Source organism: Anas platyrhynchos, chromosome 2, assembly GCF_047663525.1.
Source record: "Anas platyrhynchos isolate ZD024472 breed Pekin duck chromosome 2, IASCAAS_PekinDuck_T2T, whole genome shotgun sequence".
Lineage (NCBI taxonomy): Eukaryota > Metazoa > Chordata > Aves > Anseriformes > Anatidae > Anas > Anas platyrhynchos.
In genome coordinates, this window is record NC_092588.1 from 149,465,179 (window position 1) to 149,484,293 (window position 19,115).

General features: G+C 41.2%; 1 protein-coding gene across 4 annotated transcripts in view; it reads left to right on the forward strand.

Moving 5' to 3' along the window:
• The first annotated feature begins 3,277 nt into the window (after positions 1-3,277).
• Positions 3,278-19,115, forward strand: part of ESYT2 (extended synaptotagmin 2) — an 80,526-nt gene continuing 64,688 nt past the window's right edge. For 2 of the 4 annotated variants that reach the window (XM_027450446.3, XM_027450447.3), the window contains exon 1: positions 3,279-3,759. In XM_027450446.3, the coding sequence (XP_027306247.1) occupies positions 3,412-3,759 (348 nt within the window). In that variant the 5' untranslated portion in view covers positions 3,279-3,411. Of the gene's footprint in view, positions 3,760-19,115 lie in introns of all 4 variants that reach the window. The other 2 variants (XM_027450445.3, XM_027450448.3) reach the window with 2 other exon arrangements.

Below are 19,115 nucleotides of genomic sequence, written 5' to 3' on the forward strand. Positions count from 1 at the left end.
ATATGAACTAAAATTTGCCAATTTTTCTCATTCCTACCATTCCCCCCCCCCCCCCCAAAAAAAAAAAAAAAAAAAAATTATAAGCAAGATCTTTCTAGGAAGCTGTTTTCAAATATAGTATTGGTACTTACTGGTTAAAAGGCATCACAGCAAACTACTGTAATCCCAGGTTTTACTCCAATGGAAGCTACTGAGTTTTAATGAAATAAAGAAGGAATCCTACAAAAAGGGGGAACAAACAAAAATGACTAAGAATGTGTGTAAAGGAATATTGTAATCAAAAATTATTAATTAAAATTCTAAGGAGGCAACGGGCCTACAAAGCAGGATATGAAAAGAATAAATCTGAGATAAACGTAATCAGCTCTGTAGCTGATATAATTCACTATAGGATACTTAAGGAAAAGCCAGAGTGATCTCTGTGGTATAAGTACTACAAGTGTTCTTGACATGTTCAAGAAGACAGCTATTGTAAGTATCAAAAAAACAGCAGGATCAGGAAATATGTGAATTAGCTTAACAAACTGAAGTTTCTGGATCAAATTATTCAGCAATTTGCCAACACCAACAAAAATATAAATAAATAAATAAATAAAAGAGTAAACAAATAACTTCTGTTGATAACATTGTATCAAGTACTCTAAGAGAGTGACTTTAACTTAACCCTCAAGCAGCAGATTTTGTATCTTAACAAGACTCTTTTGTCTCTATTATAATAATGGTATGCTAATTTTATACCACCCAGTTTCTTCACCAAAATACTGCGTGAGGCCAAGTTGGTTATCTACAGTTCTAAGAAGTCAGCTGTAACCTCTTTATCAGAACTTTCTCTTGATGTTACAGATAAATGCTTTCAAATCAATATCACAAGATCTCGCTTTTGTTTTCCTATTTGACTGGCGCTGTATCACTCACCTTTAATTCTAATTAATCAGACTTCTGTATCGACTAATTCATCAGTCTGGCCAGGATCAATGCTAGGTTGTCAGGCCTACAATTATGTGTTCATCATACCAAATGCTACTACAAGATTCATTTTTTTTTTTTCTACTGTGCTTCTCTGATATATTATTATTGACTGTATGGGATACTCTACCAGTTCTATATCCAGCTCATTTGCAGAACGCACACCGAGACGTAAAGGACAGCAGAATAAAATGTTGCATATGGTGAAGTGTTAGTTGGCATAACATCATGTTAATTCAATCACTTTTTTTTTCTCATATTTTGAATTTTAATTTTGGTTTGTGGTACAGTAATATCCTGATTCTGATACTGTGAAGCTAAATAGGGAAGTAAAATGGAGCAATGGAGTCCAAAACCTATAATGAAGGGATTGAAAAAATGAGAAAATCATGACAGTATTTGCAGTAATTGAAGGAGCCATCAAAGAATATGACCACTTGTACTAGGTGTTACTCAACCTTAGAACTGAAAAATTCACAAGAAAGTTTATATCAGCAAAACACGTATTTAGGAATCGAGTAAATGCAAACAGACAACACAAAACCACACAGACAAACAACCCACAGCCACATTTACAGTAGTTTGATATTATTGGGATCCAAATGGGTCACAGTCATACTCGATATCCCCAGTTTAAAAAAAAAAAAAAAAAAAAAGCTTTTATAGAGTATTATGCTGCCCTGCAGTTTCCTAGCCATTTGGGAGGAGTGTTGCCAGCAGGTCAAGGGAGGTGATCCTCCCCCTCTACTCAGCCCTGGTGGTGCCACACCTGGAGTCTTGTGTCCAGTTCTGGGCTCCCCAGTACCAGTGGGACATAGAACTACTGGAGCAAGTCCAGAGGAGGGCTTCGAAGATCAGAGGATTGGAGCACCTGACGTACAAGGACAGGCTGAGAGAACTGGGCCTGGTTAGCCTGGAAAAGAGAAGACTGAGGGAAGATCTCATTGATATATATAAATATCTGAGGAGAGGGTGTTGGGAGGTTGGAGCTGGTCTCTTTTCAGTTGTGCCCAGCAACAGGACAGGAGGCAACGGGCACAAACTGAAGCACAGGAGGTTCTGGCTCAGTGTGAGGGAGCACTTCAGAGGTGCCTTCCAACCTCACCCACTCTGGATTCTGTGAATCTAAGGCCATTTATTTTTCCTCGAGTCATCCATTGTGTTTAAGTGCAGGCATGAAGGGAATTTGGAAAGATGATACAGGAACAACACAATCAGGTACCAAGATCTGGACTGTTTCCAGTTTTGCTGTACAATACTGGCCAAACAGCTTTATCTTTTGTGCCATTTCCTTTCTGACTTTCCATTTCTCTGGATAATTGAGATGAGATTGTTTTCATTTTTTAAGGATGTGAAACTAACATAGCTTCCCTGTTTGTCATTTATGTTTTTCATAACTTTTTAGCCTATGGGCTAAATTTGCTCTCCCCTGCCTGTCTCAGAGCCCTGCAACTTTTGTGAAAGTTGGCCGAAGAAAGGAGAAAGAGCCCTGACTGCCCCACTGAGTGGAAGGTTGGGCGCTTATGTCCAGATGAATAATACTGATAATACTCAGCACATAAATGCTGAGATTAATCAACAAGGGTGTACCAGCAAACTGATAAGCAAGGAGAAGCAACAGCTGCCCCTCCCAAAATTGGTGGGGTTATATTATTGACAAGATAAAGGAATGGTAGGAGGAAGGTGTGTGAAGCAAGCATATCTATAAAGGGACATAGGATGCAAACCTGTGGAAAATCAGGATTTATTAGTTCTGCAGAGCAGGACTTGTGTAATCCCAAGAGTCTGGATTGTCGGTACCACCCCGGGTACTCCTATATATTGACAAAATGACAAAGGAAGCAGCTTTATCTAAGGATGTGTGAGTAAAACTTCAGGCGGCACCTGTTGTAACTCAGGCGTTGAGTGACCAACCCCTGGCTCCCCCAAGCCGTGTATCAGCCCATCTTTTAATAACATCCCTCAACAGCAAGCCAAGGAAAATGTGAAGCTTTCCACAGAAGGGCGTAACAGGTGGAAACCTTTCAACCACACGCGTGGCTACAGAGAGAGGGGAGAAGCCGCGGCGTGTCTGTGGGGAGGCACGAAGCAGCGCCCAGGTGCCCGCCATCGCCTGCCTCCTCACAGAGCTCCGCCACCGAGCGGGAGCCGGGAAGCGACGGGGGAGTCCCCTCACGGCCCGGCTCTTCCTCGGGCAGGCCCGGGGCTGTGGAGAGGGAACCTCGGGGCCGCCCGGGATTGCGGGAGGCGGCGGCCACAGGAGTGGAAGGGGGCGGCCGGCGCCTCCCCGCGGCTGGGGCCGGGCCGGGCCGGGCCGAACGCGGAAGCGGGCGGCGGCTGGTGTCGGTGCGCGGCCAGCGGGGCCGGGCGCAGGATGCGAGGAGGAGGAGGAGGAGGAGCAGCGGGAGGAGCGGCAGCAGTCGGAGGAACCGCCGCTGCGGCAGCATGAGCGGGGCCGCGGCGAAGCAGCCCCCCGGAGCGGGGTCCGCGGACAAGGCGGCGGCGGCCGCCGGGGACTCGGTGCCGGAGCCGCCGCCGCCGTCGCTGCTGAGCGTGGACGTGACGGGTTTGGTGTCGCAGTTCGCCAGGAGCTTCGTGCTCATCTTCCCCGTCTACGTGCTGGGCTACCTGGGGCTGAGCTTCAGCTGGGTGCTCATCGCCCTGTGCGGGCTCTTCTGGATCCGCAGGCACCGCGGCGGCAAAACCTCCCGCCTGGGCCGGGCTCTCGCCTTCCTGGAGGACGAGGAGGAGGCGGTGCGGCTCAGCGTCTCCTCGGCGGATCTGCCCGCCTGGGTGAGTGCCCAACAACGCCCTTCGGCGCTTCCGAGGGAGCAGCCGAGCCCCGCGGCCGGCCTGGGGCCCGCCGCTGGCCGCCTCCTCCTCCTCCCCGGGCCGCTGCAGGCCCGTAGCTGGAAGGGAGGAGGCGAGGAGATGCCGGCGTTGGGGTGCCCGGCCCCGCTCCGCCAGCCTCCCTCGGGACCCGGGACCGTCCCTCCGCCGCGGTGGCCTGGCCCCGCCGCCGCCTCCCGGCCCGTTAGCGCCTGAGGCGGCCGCCCTGCCGTGCCCTGACCGCCGCCGCGGCCCGGGTTTCCCTCGCAGAAATAAACTTTACCTCAGGCTTTGGGTTGCCTTTTTAATTATTTTGTATTTTTTTTTCCCCCTCGGATGTCAGCGACGCCCGCCTTTGGGACGTCGCGAGGTCTCTGCGATGTCTTGTGACTGGGGAGAAAGGTTTTCTTTTTTTTTTCTTGAAAAGTTGAGAGCAAAGGCTGACAAAACCAGCGTCTTAACGGCTTTAAATAAAGTGTTATTTAATAGGCAATGACAGAAAAATGAGGTGGGATTCTTGGCTGGTTTCAGTGTGAGGGGAGGGCTAAGGTGAGGGCGCTCAGGTGGCCGTATTTGAGCATCGCTGTGGTTGGCTTTAAAAGGTTTTCTTCGAAAGTGGAACATTCCTGTGAAAGTTTGGGGCTTTCTAATAAATATTTACAGCTAGCTGAAGCTCAGCTTCACAGCTGGCTACTAGCTCTTTGTAATTTTTACCTGTGGCGTTAAATTTCTTTAAACACAGCTAACAGCCAGCCACCCAGCAGCGCTCATCAAGGCCTCGGGTGTCCTGTTCTGCTGGGGTAATCGGCTGTGAGGAGCTTGGTGCTATCTTAGTCTCCACATCAGAAGTCTTGGGGATTTCTGCTGAATCTTTCCATGGGATTTTGTTGCTGCCTGTTCTCTGCTCGGTGATAGCCATGCGTGTCTCTGCAGGGTGCTCTGTGTGCCTGTGCACTAGGCAGGCTTGCAGTGTTCAGTATGTAAGTTGCGGTCTTCTTGTCATCAAATTGTACCTGATGTGACCCATCCCAGCTCTGATAAGGAAGTTATGTGAGTTGCAGACATCCAGAGTGAATATAGGGTATAGGTGTGAAATGGGAGACTTCTTACTTCTGTTTTCTTGTGTCTTTTATCCTAGTTCTTTTTTTTTTTTTTTTTTTTTACAAGATCGTGGTAAACATGGGAACTGTATATAAAAGAGATAAGGTGATTTTACTGCTTGAAGCTGAGATGCGAGTCTTAAATAAAGTGTCCAATAGCTCTTACAATAGCGCTTACAATAGCTCTATGGGTTCTTTTTTTTTCCTGTTACCATGCAGTCATATAATGGAAACGTTCTGATTTGACGCATTTAAAATAAATTAATTGAACCTGGGTTTGTTGTGAGGGTTGTATAAGTAACTATGTGCCAGTAACTAGGCAGTGGATACTCCTGCTTACTGCTGTGTGTAAACTCTAAATCGTAATTAGTTACCTTTGATAAAATAGCAATTAATTCTTGCATGGAATTGGCCAAATACCTACAAATTTAGAAAGGTGCCTCTTGACTTGAATGTATGCTGTGGGTAGAAATTCATAGAGAGAAATGAGTGCTGGCTGCAAGCACCTGCATATCATAGTGCTGTCAGAAAGCAATTGATCAGTATGCAGTGTTTCCCTGAAGGTGTGACTGTCTGATACGTCAGTTGGCAGTTGTATTGTAAATCACTCTTTCCTTTTTCTTCCCCCCCCCTCTTTAATCATATTGTTAAATCTTAAAGGTCTTGTTTCTTTTCCTTCTGCTAACTGTATTCTATATTCTGGAAGTATCATGCATCCAAATAAATGTAGCTTCCAGACTGAATGCAGCCTGGAAAACAGAAGTCCAATCAAAAGTGTTTTTTGTCTGCTCTTATAGTCATTAAGCTTCTAATTATTCTTTTTGCTATCTGTGTAACTTGTCTCGGACAATGGCTATTCTCTTTCCTTCTCTTTTCTATTTGTTATCCTAGAGTATCACAAATTTCAATCATTTTGTGTAAGACAGTGGACAGTGTATGGAGCCTGATATCTCTTACTATTGATTCGTTACTGTTGTTCCAGTTTATCTGTCTAATATGAGCTCCAAACTAGTGTGTGCTCTTTTGGTTTCTGATCATGGAAATAGAGTTAAAATGCAGCACTGTCCTACTCAAGTAAGTTAAAATATAGGGCATTTTATATTCTTCAGGGACTGAAATTGAGATGTAGTGAGCTGTTTTTTTCAATTAATATTACCTAACATCCCAAACACTTGCTGCTTCTTTTTTTTTTTTTCTATTGTTATTGGAAAAGAATCTCAGGTGAGCAGCAATGTATGTAAGGTGTGATTTTTATTAGTTTTTCATTTTATTTTTTCTCATACCTGCATTAGGAGTGATTACTGCATAAGCCATTTATCTCAGTAATATTTCACTGACTTACTTATTTTTAAGAAAGTGGTTATTGCAGGAGTAATGTGTTAAGATTTGTCCTGTGACTATGCTTAGTAATGATTTGCAAGTAATACTGTTGTGCTATCACACTACAGTTAGTAATGTTAATTATTAGTTTCCTAAAAAGATTTAATTTTTCCATAACCAGATGGTTATATGATAAGAACATTCTGTTCTGTGAAAGGAATGAATTCAACATGAATATAAGTCATTTGAAATGTAAATACTCCGTTATTTAAAATATTATGCTTAAAGATCACATGCTAGAACACAAACTCTGCGGGAAGCAATTTTTCTTCTCTGTTCCTTGCACTTTGTATTACTAATAAAAGTGGATGGGGTCAAGAAATAGTTTGTTCACTGTCGTAATAAGATCTGTACTCATAGGCCTGCTAACGTGTAGTTATAGCTCTGCTGCATGTTTGGGAGCTGTCACTGGTTGTATGGGGTAGGAGGGAGGAGAGTTGGGCGCTTTTCCAAGTCATTTGAATTAGGCAACAGAATTTACAATGCAAAATGACTGGAGATCAAAATGGTCTTTAAATAAAGTCAGTGTTTCCCCTGTCTTAGCAACGTTTCATACACTATATGTATTTTATACTGGAATAAATGTAATTAAGATGCAAACATATATAAGGAAAGCAGCAATTAAGAATCCTTACTTTGAATAGAGAAGGTAGGAAACCAGGACTGAAACTTTAAAGGCAAGGCATCATGTTGCTTTAGATGATGAAATTCCATTACTGTTTTAGAAATAGAAGTGGAGTAACCAATTTACTTCATTCTTTCTCAAAACAACCAAAAGAGTTGCCTCGTTTTGCCATTTTAAGGGATTTGGGGTTGTTTTATGTTACTTTCCTGATATATTTGCAGTTACTGCTCAGCATTGTTTTGGATAAGTAAAATTTACTCCTCTTTTCTTCAAAGTAGAGATAAAAGGCCATGCTGACTTTTTTCCCCCGGATTAATTGTAAATTTGGCCTTGTACCAGGTCCTGTATCTGTGCAGTCTGTCAGCAGTCAGCAGGAGACCAAAATAGGAACAAATCTTAGTGGTTTTAGATAATTGATTCTGAAAACATGTTTGGAGATTTTTTTTTGTTTCTCTTTCCGTGTATTATATTATACAGAAACCGAAGTAGTGTACATCTTTGTAGTAAAATTAGTGTCATATTAATATATTGATTACAAATTTTTGATAGTATTTTGTGTCCTATAGACAAGCTTCTGCTGTAGTTTGGGGTGATTTTTATGGTGGCATTACTGATTTTCTTATCTACCTTAAGGTAAATGAAAAAACCTGCCCAAACTGAGATAAACATGTGACTAGTCACCTGTTCAACTAAGCTGATATACAGTGGTAAAGAAACTTGATACTTATTCCTCTTGGGAAGTGGTATGAAATTCTTGTGCTCAGGTAGTATTTTGAATTGCTGTACCATCGCTACACCTGTAGGGAAGATACTTGTGTGTACTGTTTCTGGTAGATGCTGATGTACAGCTCCAGTAATCCATGAATTACCAACCCAGGATTAGATGAGTGTTTTTGCAGTGGTCCAGCAAAGTATGGCTTCTGTGGTAATTGCATACTTGTTAGCTGAGTGTTGGATTGAATGTTGAACAAACCCCTAGTGTTTAAAGGATCACAGACTGTTCTGGGTAAAAGTAGGCTTTGGAACATGTTTGAGAAAGGAAACTATGATTTGTAACTATGAGATGATTTGTATTTAATCATGTGTGTACTTTTTTTAAAACCCTTCTAAGAGCTTCTTGTAAAATACTGCAGTTATGTGGTTAGGGGAATGAAGATTCTAGTAGTTACTGATATTAGGAAGGCAGACCCAGTATGTTCGTGGAAGAAGAACAGTTAAGCAGGTCTAAGTGCAGAGTCATATCCTGTACTGAGTTGCATCTGCAGAGTATAGAGGATCGAGATGGTGGTGCTCTTACATGTATTTGATATGACAGCTTCTGAGTGCTGTAAAATCAAACCTGTGAACTGGATCTTAGAGTGATAATTCAAGACAGGAAGCTTCAAAGACTCTGTACTGATGGCTGTTGAATATGTACTCAGTAACCCTGATAAGCAAAAGGACTTCTGCAATGCTAACTTGTTTTTTAATTTCCATAGAACAAAAAGAGCTTGCTCTCAACTTATAACTTCAGTTAATGCTGTTAGCTATGTGAATTATAGGTATGTTTTAGTATGCTGCATAAAAACTCAAAATGGAGGGTATGAGACATTGTTACACATCTCATCCTTTCCCCAAACATTAGTTGAGAAAGTTAGATCCAATAGAAAAATGACTTCCATGTCTATCTCCTTAATGCTAAGCTGCATCTAATCAGTTTCGATGGTGAGTGCTGCAGATGGCCATATCCTGTGGGCTGCCAGCCTGCATCTGGAAAGCATGAAACAGCGTGAGTGAGGATGGAGTAATAACTTGTGAGTACTGAACAACTGAAGTCCACATCCTTCTGCCTGATGCATGCTTGTGACAACTGCCTTCTGTTCTAGATGCCTGATAGTGTATGTATACACACATGTACTGTATGGTTTAGTGGTTGTGGATTTTCTTTTCTTTTTTTTGGAAGAAGTTTAATTTGGTTCAGTATTACTTCTTGTACCTCAGAAGGTAACCTGGGTGACTTTCTAAGAGTACACCATAGATAAGAGGCATGTGTACGATGGTGCTAGGAATGGAGAACGAGTGTGTGTGTGGGGGGGAGGGGACGGGACACTTCTATGTTTGACATTGATGATATCTTCTGTTTCTCAAATAAAGTTTTCAAATTTACTGTATCAAAATGATGCTGAGCTGATTTCTGTCTCATACTGCTTTCTGTCACATAGTAATGGGGTAAGCATCATTGTATGATTCATACAGAAAGATCCTTTCCCAGAGTGTTTATGGCAGAAAACCATGTGATGAGCTGATGTTTATCAACATATCAAATTATTGTAGAAGAAAAATATTGACCTGAAAATATTAGTATGCTTTTGAACTGTTTTTAGGTACAACAGACATTCTAACTGTCTGTGTATAATGGAATTTTTTTCAATATAACAAGCTGATGCTATCCAACAATTATCAGTGACTTTTGTGATGTGCTGTTTGTCTGAGTAACTGAAGTTCTGTGCCTTTTTATTTTGTTTAAATTTTACTTTCACTTTGGTCTGCCAGGGTTGTTTCCATGCCAGAATAGTCTTTGAATACAGGGGTGGGGCCACCTTGAGCCATATTTGAATAGGTAGGAGTCATAAAGATCTTGTCAGTAAAGACTGAAGCTTTGGGGGGGGGAAGGAAGGCTAGAGTAACAGTCATCCTTTTCTGCCTCTTCCACAAGCTGCTTCTGGCTTTAGAGAAGAATTTACTGCTTCTCAAGACTGTTGGCACATCACAGAGTGTAGTTGGATATGCATTCTAAATTATATTTTTATTTTTATCTTTTTGCATGTGAGAGCCTGCTGGAAAATAGGAAGATGAATCAAGGTTATTATCAAAACATTTTCATAGTAGTTTACAGTAATGACAGCCTGCTGTAGAAATTTTAAGCATTCAAAACAATTCTTTGGTGTCTTGTTCTTGTATTTTAAAATGAAAGAACAGGTAGCATTTTGTTTTTAGTAAGATAAAAATCTTTGTCTTAAATAATTTGCTTTATATTGCAGTTTATTTTCCATTTATCCAGCTGTTGCTAATTATAGCACAGAAAAAGCTTTCTAATTGCTGAAATTGCCTCGAGTGTAACTTTTTGTAGCTTTGCAGCAATTTCTTGCTGACCATATGCCTGAATATGAGGTATGGGTTTATGGAAGCTGTTCTCAAAACATGTTTTGAAATGAGGTTTTAAAAGAATGCTGCTTTTTAAATATCCCCTGTAGTGTCTGAAAGGTGGTTTGGTAGAGCTTTAAGTAGTGTATCAGATTCTGAAAGCAATGGTTAATGATTATAAACTGACCTGTGTCACTGATTTGGTGCGTTTCAGCATGTAAACACAAAGGAATCAATAACAAAAAAGAGTATGGTCCTTCTGGAAGAGTTACATAAACAAGAGATTTTTGTATTAGACTGATAATGTAGGTAGAGAGTTGTTCCAAACATTTTCAGTCTATGAAGTCTCATCTTTCTCTTTATTTTTTTTTATTCTCAGACAATATAAATTAAATCTGATACTCTTCTTTCCTGTGGAATATGGGAATGGTCACCCCAACAGCCAAACTTAAATCCTTGTCTTTGGGTGGTGTGTGTGAGCACTTAATGAAAATAAAAGATGAGGTACTCAAGTGTGAGTAAGAACAGTGGGAAGGAGTATTTTGGTAAGAAGGGGGTGTGTCTTAGCTTTAAACAGCTGTTTGAATTAAGTAGGTTATGAAACTGAACTACTTAGGTCTAACATCATTTGTATAACTTTCGGATTGTATGGCACTTTGATATTTCTGGTTAAGATTTCTATGAGGTGAATAAGGGAAGTATTCTTTAAAGTAAAGAAAGAAGATGTTAGATGGGGAAGAATCAAATCAAGAATTTGCTAAAAGTGACCACCTGTGCAATGGTTGAAGCTGGTTGCCAGCGTGGTGTGATTGACAGTCTATGTGGTTTTCCAGGATGTCTTGAACTCACCCAGGACCCTTGTCAGTCCCCTGTGCCATAGGCTAAATGCTTTTCTCATTTTGCAGCAAAAGACGAGAGGATCAAGCCAGCAGTTGCTTTTTTTTATGCAGTCTTAATACCTTTTCTGAGGAAGATTTGATTTCTCACTGAATGGGAGTAAAGTTCTGTTGGAGCAAGCAGGGAAGGATGACAGTGTGACTGAAGATGTACGTGACGTTTTGTTTTGGAAAATAAGGATGCAATTTAATTTTTTCTTTCTGGCATTTCCCAACTTTTCTGTGTTCTGATTCCATGAATGTCATTCTCTGTAATTTCTACACTATGCTTCTAATGTAAAATTTGTGACTAAAATGATCCAATCGCAAAATGGATCATTGTCATGGCTGGGTAGTGGGGCTGTTCAAACTTGTCGCATGAGCTAATGGAGTAACTGGTAGCACTAATAGGTTTCCTCTCCATTGACTTCAATTAGTCCAGATTAAACTTGCTTTGTAAGGAAGTTTCATTACAAAGGTGAGGTTCAAGAATCGGAATTGTAGAATCACAGAATAGTTTGGGTTGGAAGGGACCTTACAGATCACCCAGTTCCAGCCCCCTGCTGTGGGCAGGGACACCTCCCACCAGGTCAGGTTGCCCAAAGCCCACTGTGTCCCTTACTGGTTTTTGAGGGCCTGTCGTGCTAAATCCATTCCATTTGCCTCATCTCAAGATACTTTGCGTTGATCTTTTTCTTGTTTTCAGGTGAGCTGTGTCCTGTCTCTTCTTGAGTCCCGTTGGGGTGTTGTTTTAGGAGGGGAGATGCTCCTCAGCCTTTTTGCAGTCATTTGATCCCCATGCCCAGCCCAATTTTTATTCCCACATAGCTTCTACCAAGCTCCATGTACCAGTCTTTGTTGGACTTGCAGAGTTCTTGTTTTCTTTGCAGTTTAAATGGCACAGCCTCTTGACAGTTCTGTTCCATTTATGTGTTCCCTGTGATCTTAAAAGAAGAAAGTGAGAATTTTCAAGCTTCTTCCCATTAAAGATTTATATATGTTCTTATGAGAAAGGAACCAGCATCATGAAGTCTTATTTGTAAGCAAAGTCCTGCTTTCCTCTGTGTTTCGATAAGCTTACTGCAGAGAGAATCAGGGAGACCAGTAGTTAAAGTGAATGATGCTGCAATGAAAATAGTTAAAGTGAATGATGCTGCAGTTTCCAAACAAAGTAAAAGTGCACTCCTGCCAAAATTTTAGCTGTCCTACACCCAGGTGCGTTTCCCCCTGCCTTCCTGTGCCATCATTAGCATTTACCTGGCCAGCTAATCACAGGCTTTGTCAGGTTGGATGGACCTTTGAGTAACCTGGGCTGGTGGGAGGTGTCCCTGCCCATGGCAAGGGGGTGGAACTGGGTGGGCTTTCAGGTCCCTCCCAACCCAAACCATTCTGTGATTCTACAAAGCCTGTGGTCAGTTTTGATGTGAAATGAAGCAATGCCTTTCGTGAGAAGACCCTCTTAGCAGGGAGTGGCAAGTAACCCTGCCGAGATACCTTTGATGGGAAGCACAGTGTGAACCTGAGCAGTTTATAATGCCGAGCTGCACATCCAGCTTCTCTGATAACATTGAAACAGGCCTGTTAACATACCTAATTATCAAACATATAAACCCTAAGTACTTTGAGCCAACTTCAAAGCCAGCCCTGTTTTTAGTGGGTGGTTGGATCAGATGAGCTCCAGAGGTCCTTTCCAACATGTTATTCTCTGATTGTTTTTGTTTTAAGCTATCATTTAATTAGCTTTCAGTCTCCAGCTGCGGCTTACAACTAGTAAGAAACCTTTTCTGCATAAAGCACCAGTATTTACTTAACTATTAAGTGTATCAGCAACAAAAGTAGATGATGGCTATCTTTAGAGAGAGGTTCTGTGGGAGGCAGTGAGACTTTTGAAGTCATTCAGATGCCTGTCAGCTAAATAGCTAGTATTAAGGCTCTGTGCAGCAAATTGCTAAAACACAGCATTTTCCACTGGAACTCCAGTTATATAAATAACCTTTCAGAGAGGAGCGTTCCTGCGTGAGTCACTGCACCAAGTTTTGTCTGCTACACTCTGATGTGACTACAGGACTCTCGTCAGCGCTTGGAAACCTGAAGCAGGGCTAACGGTTTTCAGCCGAAGCAGCCCAGGATTCTGCCTCAGGAAGTTGTTACTAGAAATACGAAACTAGATTTACTTGGCTGAAAATAGCCGTCACATGATGGACGGGCATTACATTGTCATTTGGCTGTCCTTATCATATAGCAGCCTGGGTCAAGTTTACGTTAGGTCAAAAGCAGGCTCTTTCCCCTGAGAGGTTTGTGTTTGTGAGTTCAATTGCACACCTTTTTTATGTCTGTTTTAATGAAGACTTGAATTAGAGAGTTCAGTACAGGCTCCAGCCCTGTTGTTTTCATAACCTTTGTTTGCATTCCTTCCGATAGATACCGGCTCACGTGAATTATCCAGACTGACTGAAATAGCTGCTTTGGGGAAGGTTTGGAAGATTAACATGTGAAATTCAAAATGTATTCCCAGCCTGTTGTCTGTCAGTATCCCATCACTGTCTGTTTTAAAGGGCAGGTGGGAGGAAAGCAGGTGAAACTGCCTAGAAGTGCAGTGCCTTCCTGCTTTGTTTTTAAAAGTAACCACAGGATATGCTTAAGTGTGAAGGTGCCCATAAATCCTGAAGTGTTCTGGTTTGAATTAACCCTGCAGTATTACCATCCACTCTTCTGTTCTTAAAAGTTGTGCGTGTTCAGTTAGGAATAGCTTACTGGGAAAAAATGGCTCGTGGGAAGGAAGAAAACTCAGGTGGAGCTTAGCAGCTGAGGAACCTCTTAGTTTGGTATTTATGCACTGTTACTTCTTTGTATTACGTCGTTCTTTAAACCTTATTTCAGCTCTGCGCACCTCAATATAAAACAATGTGTGCTTTCCTGGCTGCCGTTTCTCACACAGCATACTCTGCGGGCTGCTAAGCCTTGAAATCCAACAGTGAGTAAGTTTACAACTTTACATCCAAAATCCCAACAAGAACTGGTGTGGCATTCCTCTGCAGGGAAGAGTTACGAGACAGGCTCTGAGGTGTTTGTGCAGCCTTACAGAGCGAGCCCTCGGGGCTTGTTGGGAGTTAGCACGTTTCACCCGTTTGCATGTTTCCAAGCAGACTGTCATTACCGCAGAGAATATATATTTCATTTGAAGAAATACCTTCTAATTTCTTTCCTTTCTCTCCACCCAGGCTGTTGATGGATCCGGTTAGTCGTTGAACTAGGATGCTAACCGCTCTTGTGTGCGTGGCTAGGAAGTTGTCTTAGCCTAGTAATCAGGTTTATGGTGCTGACTAACTATATATATTTTAAACTACCGTGTTCCTCACCCAATTACTTTCCTCCTAAAATACTTGGAACTGGAAAGAGAACGCTTTTCCACCCACCCACCCTCTGCCAGTTAAATGTCAAATAGCAGCCAGGAAATAAGGGAATTTTTCCATGCGGTAGGGAGGTGGGGGGGGGGAAATCAGGGCTCTGGCTTTTGAGTTGTATGTGGTACAAGAATATCTGATAGCGATAAATCAGGTGATTGATTAGGTACGGCTGATAAATTAGATTAAAATGTAGTTGTTTCTCTGTCTCTATTTGCTCGTGGTAATCTTCATCCCAGTTTATCTTTTAGGGAAAGTATTTGAGCTTTGGAATGTGTCTTTTTTCCCCCTCATCTTTGTAGGGTGTGTTAGGTATGAGCACTGTGGTGATGTGAACGTGCTTCAATTGTCCGTGCTGCTTTGATAACATCATTCTTCTTACTTCTGTCTTGATCATTTAAGTCTTTATTGTGATAATTAGCTCCTTGCTAGATTTGGCTATGCATAAAGCATTTTAAAGAGCTGTGCATAGTAAGTGTTTGTGTTATTTTTGGTCTTACAGACGTATGGTAATTGAAAACTTCTGCCAACAGTTGTGTTTTTCCAGTTCCTTTGTGTTAGGTTGAACTTGTCTGCGAATTTTTTTCCAGTACGTGTCCTACCTTTTACGAGTTCTCCAAAGTGTATTTGTGAATAACAAAATGTTACCAAGCTGTTCACTTGGTTACTTTGATGTACTGAAAACCTCCCTAATGAATTATTTTTCCTTTCTAGTTCGCTAGAGCAATCCATAGAACCATGGATTTGTTTTGGAAAATAGCGTTTTGTTTGTTTGCTTGTTTAAAAATCATTTTCTCATATAAGAACAAAAACCTCAATCAACAACCTTAATTTTAATGTATGAGAGATGAAAAACTACAAAAACTTCTATTTTAAAGCAGGGATTCAGGATTTCCCTTCCAGCACACGTGTGTTGTTTTTAGTGTACCTGCTTCCTATGTACTGAGCTTTCTGGTTTTGTGGTGCTGCTGGAAGGGAAGTCTGTACTAGTAACACCACAACAGTGCTTCTGACAAAGCTGTCGGTGGAAGTGGAGATACCTGAAAGTAGGTATCTTTATTATTTTTTTTGTTTCCCACTTCTTCCTAGGGCTTTTTATGTGAAGTCTGGGGAGAGCCTGCACATATCATTCCATTATGCAGAACTGGGGAGGGATTGTAGTGGGCAGTGAGTGGCTATAGGACCTGCTGGACAATTTTTAAAGATTTACCCTGGAAATGGGTAACAGGAAACCTGTTATGCGATACCAGGGAGCAGTGGTTGTTCTTCCTTGAAGACATCCAGACTTTCATCTTCATTTCAAGTGAATCTGGTATTTGAGATGTAGAATATTTGGCAGCTTTTTTCTTCCGGTGAGAAGTGGAGGCGTTTCTGCTTGAAGTGAAGCTCTCCTGAAGGGATGGAGATGATGGTAGCTTTTCCTTGAAGTTGCTCTAAAGCACTTATCCTTGACTGTAATGACATTGATTCGCATCTGTGTCCTCACAGTGCAAACAAGAAAACTGTAGAACACCACTTCAACTTTGACTCCTTGAAAAGCAATAGAAATGTATCCACTTGCCAGAGAGAGATTATTCCTTATTCCTAAAATTAATGGGTTTTAAGTTCTTGACAAATCACTTTGGAATTTCTTCTCTGAAGTTCTGGTTCTTGATTCCAACGGAGAACACGAGCTCTGAGATTAGGTGTAACCCTGGAGAAGTTGGAAGGTTGCTTACTTCTTTGCTTGAGGCTTGCGTTGCTTGGGGCAATGATCTTCCTTTTTTGTCAGTCTGTCATTTTGTGGGTTTTGCTGTTCCAGTCTCTTCCAACATTTGAAGTGATGAACTCCAGCTCCACTTTTTGCTGCTGTGATTGTTTGCATTCCCATCTGTCCTACTATAGCAAACACAATGTCTAAGGAAGACAGTTATGCTCCAATGTCCCACTGAGTAAGAGAAATGGAAAAAATCTCTGAGTTGGGGTAGCTCAGATCAGTTAACGACATAGGATTTGGCATGTCACTGTTTTAACAGAAATTAACTTTATTGAGTTTCTGAGGACAAAAAAGAACATTGAGAATGAGACATGGGAATACATATCTCAAAGATGGTGTTAATTTTTTCCACTGTCCGTTACAAGACACTTGATTGAGGACTTCTACATAGGCAAACAAATCTTAACAATGTAGTTAAGAGGAAGAAAAAAATCAACTTAGTTGAAACAAAAATCATCTGTAGGTGAATGGTAAGCTGGCTGACTACTTGATGTCCTAATAATTTTTCAAATATATTGATCAGAGTCTGGGCTGTATTGGATGCAACAAATCATATCTGGCAACTGGAATGGTGCATTTTGATTGAGCATCCCTTTTAGAGTGAAAAGAAATAAAATATTTGCCTTTTCTTTTGGCTACTTGGAAAAGTATATCAAATTCTTCAAGATAACTTTTTCAAGTTGAAATGGTATAGCTGCAAATTAACTACTATTTATGCAGATATCTGAAAGTAACTGTGGTATTTTACTCGGGGTTTGAAGCTGTTTTAACTGTCATCGCTGCATTCTAAATTCAAGTGGTATCTTGTGCAAGAAAGCTATTACATGCGATTAAGAGCTGGATACAGCCCATAGACTGCTGAAAATACCTATTAATCATACGGGGCTGGGATTCAGGCCTAAAACAACACAATCAGCAGTAAAAGCTGTAAAAAAATCAGTTGCTGATAGTACAAATAATGATGTTTGCTGTTGCAGACTGAAATGTAGGTTCATCCTGCTGAATTTGGGCACCAAATCTGAGAGGTGCAAGACTTTTTCTGCCATCTGTCTTCAGTCAGTGGGAAGGAATGAGTTGAATTTTTTGCACAAGGTCCCTTTTCTCTGTATAATGAGAATCTCTGTAAAACAAAAATGTAGAGTAACGAGGTCAAAACTCCATTGCTACTTTTTACCTGCCTAAAATTAGGAAAGAGTGCTGTGGGCCACAGTTGTTAGATTTTAATTAATATATAAAGTAAATATTCTACAACAGAACTTTAAAAAAAAAAATAAGATTGGTATGGTACAGAAGCCTCTGTTGTAAATCTGCTGAGAGTTTAGGAGATAAGAATGGTTGGGCTGCGGATAGATACTACTCCCTGCACATGCACAAACGTAACCTCCTTCAAGAAAAGCCCAGATTAAGGAATGTTCTGCTTAGGGGCAATCCAATTAAGTGCTGTAGTTATTCTGTCACTGTCATGTGCATGATTCCCTGAAGCTAGATTTTAGTGAACTGTTGGACTAGGTGGTTGATTCTTGTCAGCTCCGACTGTTGTCTTTAACTGATAGAAACTTCTTCCCACTCATAGAACTGATATTCACTTTGGTTTTAGGCATTAGACATTTGGTTTCCATTCAGAACTAGAATTTGTTTAACCGAAATTTAGACATAAATCAGTATTCATTTGGAATTTTCTTTATGATCAATACAGGAATCTCCAGAGGACTCTATTTGCCCCTGGGGGAAGTGTTTCAAGATGCCAGGTGTGTATCTCCAGAGGTCCTTCTCTCTGTTAATGATAAAGCAGGTGTAGGTTGACTAGATTTCTGTTGGACATCTAAAAGATAGAAATCTTAAAAATTAGCGCAGAATAAATCATCCTAGTGATCACCAATGTTTGAATCTTTAAAATTGGAAACCTTTGAAATTGCTGTGAGCTGTACTTAGGAGAAACGTTGCCGAGAGGTAAAAGGAGTCTTCCTGGCACGGAGCTGCAACCAGGATCTAGTGGGCGCGATCTGATTACCCCATTGCAGCCGTACAACGTGCAAACATCCAAGGTGGGACCACAGATAGAGATCGAAATGCAGAAATGGAGAGCTTAAGTGTCAGTTAGAAGTGACTCAGTCTTTAAAAATCCCATTGTGTGCCTCTTGTTATGATTCAATTGCAGTCGGTGTGCTTACAAAGTGACTTGCTGCTGTCACCAAGTAAAGCAGTAGTAGTTTATGTTGACCACTTTTACTGCCAAATTGTGAAGCGGAAGATTACAGACTGTTTGTAGCGGTAGAGCTTAGGATAAAGGGTATTCAAGAGATCCCTGAATGCTTGGGTTATCTGAAGGATTGATGATAATCAGCAGTATGAGGGAAGAGCTAACAGCTCTGTGCTGCGTTCATATAAGGAAAAACGTATCCAACTTTTTTTTTTCCTCCACTCTCTTGCTTCCTCTCCCTGCTGTCTGAACACCCAACAACTCCAGCAGTCTAATGCCAGAATGTCCCCTCTCTGTGTCCAAGACAACACCAAATCTTAGTCACTCCCCTGCTTGCTACCCAGGGTTTGTTTGGAGGGCAGGAACTGCCTTTAGACCAGTGCTGGTTACCTGGGGTATACCCGCAGCTGTAAGCACTTGCTATGCAGGAGCCGTGGCTGTGTGTACAGAAACAACTTTCTGTGGTTCACGTCAGTGCTCATGCTTGATTGGGCCTGGTACCTGGAAGTAAACCAGTGTTGTTCTTGAAAATCTTGGCTGTATACTCAAGAGGGCAGTTATTTCACAGTTTAAAGTTCCACTGAAGGCTGGTTCTGTAACAGCTTCAGTAAATCTACAGCCTATTCTCTCTAAAAATTGACGTCTTACTCTCTAAATACATGCAAATAAAATAAGCATCATGAATTTATATTAAAACTAGAGAAATGAAAATGAAGTATCCTTCAAGAAATACATTTCTAAATGTTAAGCTTCCTGAACAGGAGGAAGCAGATTCTTTTTTTTTTTTTTTTTTTTTTTCATTTTTTAATATTTTTTTTTTAGTATTGCTTTAAAAATAGCCGGGCTTAGAAAGAACA